Source organism: Sorex araneus, chromosome 8, assembly GCF_027595985.1.
Source record: "Sorex araneus isolate mSorAra2 chromosome 8, mSorAra2.pri, whole genome shotgun sequence".
Lineage (NCBI taxonomy): Eukaryota > Metazoa > Chordata > Mammalia > Eulipotyphla > Soricidae > Sorex > Sorex araneus.
This window is the reverse complement of record NC_073309.1, coordinates 47,641,262-47,646,585: the sequence shown is the minus strand read 5'-3', so window position 1 is coordinate 47,646,585 and position 5,324 is coordinate 47,641,262. Positions and strand designations below refer to the sequence as shown.

At 42.4% G+C, this 5,324-nt stretch overlaps 1 protein-coding gene across 1 annotated transcript; it reads left to right on the top strand.

Moving 5' to 3' along the window:
- Positions 1-4,660: 4,660 nt before the first annotated feature.
- Positions 4,661-5,026, top strand: LOC129406838 (60S ribosomal protein L22-like 1). Its single transcript, XM_055146368.1, has one exon. The coding sequence runs from the start codon at positions 4,661-4,663 to the stop codon at positions 5,024-5,026; it is 366 nt and encodes a 121-aa protein (XP_055002343.1).
- The last annotated feature ends 298 nt before the right edge of the window (positions 5,027-5,324 follow it).

Below are 5,324 nucleotides of genomic sequence, written 5' to 3'. Positions count from 1 at the left end.
ATTGACTCCTGATAATATCTACTCCTAGAAATGTTTGGAAAAATTCACCGGTGAAACCATCTGGGCCTGGGCTTTTGTTTTGGGGGAGATTTTTGATTACAGTTTCAATTTCCTTAACATTGATGGGTCTATTCAGGTATTCCAAGTCTTCTTTGTTCAGTCTTGGGAGATTGTAGGAGTCAAGGAATTCATCCATTTCTTTTAGGTTCTCCTGTTTTGTGGCGTATAGGCCTTCAAAGTAGTCTCTCTAATGATCTTTTGTATCTCACTGGTTTCTGTCATGATGTCCCCCTTTTCATTTCTGATTCAATTTATTAGGGCTCTCTCTCTTACTTTCTTTGTGAGTCTTGTTAGCGGTTTATCAATCTTATTTATTTTCTCGAAGAACCAGCTCTTTGTTTCATTGATCTTTCGGATTGTCTTTTTGGTTTCCATGTCATTAATTTCTGCTCTAATTTTTATTATTTCTTTCCTTCGGTCTGGTTTGGGTTCCTTTTTCTGGTCCTTTTCTAAGGTCTTGAGTCGTGAAGTCAAGCTATCTATGTGGGCCCTTTCTTCCTTCCTGAGGAATGCTTGGAGAGCTATAAATTTTCCCCTTAACACGGCTTTAGCTGCATCCCATAGGATTTGGTAGCTCGTGTCTTCATTCTCATTTGTTTCTAAGTATCTTTTGATTTCTTCCTTGATTTCCTTCCTGACCCACTCATTGTTCAACATTGAATTGTTTAGTTCCAGGTGTTTGATTTGGTTCTCTGTGTCGGTGAGTGGTTAGCTTCTATCTTCAGTGCATCGTGGTCTGAAAAGATGGTTGATACAATTTCTATTTTTCCGATTCTATTTTTTTTTAATTTTTTATTGTGGAAAGTTACAAAGTAACAAAGTTTTCAGGTTTAAATCTCAGTTATACAATGCTCGAATACCCATCCCTTCACCAGTGCTCATATTCCACCACCAAGAATCCCAGTATAGCTCCACCCCGCCCCCCCGATTCTATTGAGATATGTTCTGGGGCCCAGTACATGGTCTATTTAGAAAATGTTCCATGTGCACTGGAAAAGAATGTGTATTCTTTCTTTTTGGGGTGTAAAGCCCTGTATAGGTCTATTAGGCCTCTCTCTTCAATTTCTTCTTTCAGAGTCGATGTTTCCTTGTTGAGTTTTGTTCTTGTCAATCTATCTAGAGGCGATAAGGCCCTATTGAAGTCTCCAACTACTATTGTGCTGTTAGTGATGTCCTCTTTGAAGTCTGTTAGGAGTTGTTTTAAATATTTAGCCGGTCATTCATTAGGATCATATACGTTTAAGAGTGTGATTTCTTCCTGTTGTACATATCCCTTGATAAATAGAAAATGACCTTCGCTGTCCCTTTTAATCTTTTTCAACCTGAAGTCTATGTTGTCGGGATACCAGGATGGCCACTCCAGCTTTTTTAAGGGAGTTGTTTGCTTGCAGGATTGTTTTTCATCCTTTGACTTTGAGTCTATGTTTACTCTGTTTGTTCAGGTATGTTTCTTGCAGGCAGCAGAATGTTGGGTTTAATTTCCGGATCCATTTTGCCATTCTGTGTCTCTTGATGGGTGCATTTAGGCCATTGACATTGAGAGAGATTATTGTGATAGGGTTTTGTGTCATATTTCTGTGGTATTTGTTGTTTTCATGGGGCTCCTCCTTGTTAATATCTACTCCTGGGCAACCATCATATTTACTTGATATAAGCCTCACTTGCCCTTACTTCTTTTTTTTTTTTTGGCTTTTTGGGTCACACCCGGTGATACTCAGGGGTTATTTCTGGCCCTGCACTCAGGAATCACTCCTGGTAGTGCTCAGGGGACCATATGGAATGCTGGGAATTGAACCTGGGTTGGCCGCATGCAAGGCAAACATCCTACATGCTGTGCTATCACTCCAGGCCCCTGCCCTTACTTCTTAACACCCCAAAAGGAGGGTTCCAGCAAGGGACAATGATGGTCCCAGAGCAAGCTGTTAGCTACCCTGGTACCAGAAAGGGACAAGCTAAGTGCCATAAGAAGTATAATAAGTTACGAGCAGAGTTACGAAACAACTCTGTCATGATTCCAAAAGAAGTCACTGAATAAGTGTTTAACTCAAAAATGAACCGGTATTATGAGATGCAAGGATGCCTGAGTTCAGTGAGAGCTGTTTGCAATCCTCTTCAGAAAAGATCCAAGACCACAGTCTGATGGTGAAAATGGCCCGTGTAATGCAGAGTTGCTAGCATACTTATAGAACATCTGAAGGGGAGTTGAGGTAAGCACAGGTGTGATGGTCATTTACATAGATAAACATTTGGCAGAGGAAATTCTTTTAGGGAGATCAACTCAAGGAGACACTCTTGTCTCCCAGGGACAACTGCATTGCTTTTATATTTCCCTCTAATTGTATTAAGTTATCGATACTAGCAGTTTTTGGATAAACACAGTAAGAGACAAAGATCCCAACACTCAGTTCTCTGGGCTGAGAGCAAACAGGGCTTTAAACACTAGGTTGTCTGGGCTCTGAGTGCAAGCAAGCCTTTTACCGTAAATCCCAGACTAAGTCCTCAGGACAGTTCAGCTAGTCCTTCCCCATGGGGGGTCCTGTCTCTAAAGTTGTAATAGTTTGCATGAAAACCATGCATTTATGCTTTCTAGAATGTCCCATTTCACTGCCAGGTAGTTTTGCCACTTGACCCGGGTCCATCCCAGTCCCACGGCGGGACCTCCCCTTTGGGGTGTCAGGAACTACAGAAACTGAAGCCTGAGTCAAGTAGTTATGATCAAGTAGTTATGCCCAGGGGCAGATATATTTCAGAGTCAATCAACTCCCAAGTATTAAGAACACAGCATTAATGGTCTTTCTGTGTTTAACCAAAGAACATTGCTCTATGGTAACATATAAAAAGGCTATAGGAGAAACAGAAAACCAAGTACAAATATACAGCACTTCAAATACAAAGCAGTATCAATACAAGTTCAGAATTACCAGAAAGTTTTGTTTTACAAGCAATCGAGATTGACATAAGGGGCTGTGACAACTCGAGGTAAAATACAAGGGAAAGATTACAAATGAGCTTTAACTAAGTTAGGGATGCTAGCAAGGGTAATATAAATTCCTCTAGGAGGAGGAAAGGAGATTATTCACTGATTAAGACTAAAGAATTTAGGATTAATATGCAACACAAAGGAAAGGTTGAAGATAGACTTTGGCTAAATTAAGGATGTTAGCAAGGGCATGGTAAGCTTCTCTGGGAGGAGGAAAGGGGCAATTCACTGATAAAGCCTAAAGCACTTAGGGTTGATATCCAACAAATAAGGAACCTGCTGGAAAGACTACCCTAGCCTGAAGACTGTAGTCTGGGATCCATAGCTATATGTTCCCAGAAAGAGCCAACCTTTAAGCTTAACATATCTCTTACCATGTTCATACAAACTGACTAGAAATATTAGTAAGTAAATTTACTATGATTGTGTAAATGAGTTACTAGCTGAGTAAAGGATAAAGTAATAGACCTTGGTGGGGCTGAAGCAATAGAACAGCGGGTAGAGCGTTTGCCTTACACACAGCCGATCCGGGTTCAATTCCCAGCACCCCATATGGTCCCCTGAACATCACCAGGAGTAATTCCTGAGTGCAGAGCCAGTAATAACACTTGTGCATTGCTGGGTGTGACCCAAAAAGCACAAAAAAGAAAAAGTAATACACCTTGGATGGAATCCCACCCTGAGCAGGTCTCCTAGTAATTTGGAGTGCTGGACCCTCAGGTGAGATCTTGTCCTTGTTTAATCTCCTAGAACTCCCCCTGAAGGAGTGGCTTTACATCTGTTTGTTGTTCTGACAATGTTCAGCCCCCCTTATGTGTAACCCACTCTTCATGATTTCTATCTAACTATGGTTTAAGGGGAGAGAGGAAACTACAATGAGAAAGAGGAAATGAACTAGATGGGGAAGGGGAGAGAAATGATGCTGCTGCAAGGGAAGAGATTGAACTATGCTGGGGAGAAAGGAGAAATGACTATGCTGTAGGGGAGAGATCGGACTATGCTGGGGATGAGAAAGAAACAACCTGTCTACCAACCAGCCTGGGGCCCTGTTTCTCCATTCCTCTGGCCCTACATCTGGCTAGGGAACAGTTCTTGGTCTCCAAACATTCTCGTCCGGCGCGCCCACGCTTCTTTGACACTCACACTTACCTGTCTGGGAACTTGTGTTACTGTTACTTGGTTCTCGCTGTTATTATTTTCTCTCCTTCCCACCCCTGTGGCTGTAGCTGTGGGGGCGGCTCCCACGACCAGCTCTGGTGCTCGCAAATGATTCTGTGTGGTGCTCACTGGGGTCCATCAGGTCCACTGCCCCCGGGAATCCCATAAGGACAGAGGGAGTTTTTCTCAGGAACTGCGACCATCGCTTCTGTCCAGCATGGGCCCTTCTGCAGAGGCCCTTCTGGGCCTGAGAGAACAATACGCACCTGAAAGGCTAGAACAGTCTCCCCTGCCGGCCTCTCTCTGCATGGCTGTTATTGGGGGTTTCGAGAGGCAGGTTCTTCAGTATGATCATAGAAAGGGGGAGGGGGGGACATGTGAGAAGCAGCTAACTCGCCTCTTCTCACTCTGGCCATAAGGTTTGTAGGAGACAGCTCTTGGAGCACGTGGTGAGCAACCAACATGGTGTCGAAAGACAAGAAGCCTAAGAGGGCAACCTGGAAGTTTAATTTGGTTCTTACGCATCCTGTAGAAGATGGAATTTTTGACTCGGGAAATTTTGAACAGTTTCTAGGAGAGAAGGTTAAAGTGAATGGAAAAACTGGAAATCTCGGGAATGTTGTTCACATTGAATGCCTGAAGAATAAAATCACCCTTGTTTCTGAGAAACAGTTCTCTAAAAGATACTTAAAATATCTTAGCAAGAAATACCTTAAGAAGAACAATCTCCGTGATTGGCTTCGTGTAGTTGCATCTGACAAGGAAACCTATGAACTCTGCTACTTCCAGATTAATCAAGATGAAGATGGATCTGAGTCTGAGGATTAGTTTCTATTTTAAAACGGAAGCAATACAAGACAAAGAAGTACCTAGAAATGGACTTGTGGTTTGTTGGTAAATAAATGGTATTCTTGAAAAAAAAAAGTTTGTTGGCGACAACTCAGGCCTGGAAGGATATATGACTTAATTGAGCTAGTTGGTTAACTACTATTTAGTGGAAAGCAGCCCTGGCCATGAAGGACATATGACTGAGCTAATGGACGAAAGCTATTACTGGTGTTTACACAGACATGGAGCTGGAATGTCAGGAGTCAATGCACCCACATCTTGTATCCTGTGTCTAACT

Excerpts from the sequence above, each read along its gene's own strand:
- LOC129406838 (XM_055146368.1), top strand. The coding sequence starts at position 4,661 with ATGGTGTCGAAAGACAAGAAGCCTAAGAGGGCAACCTGGAAGTTTAAT.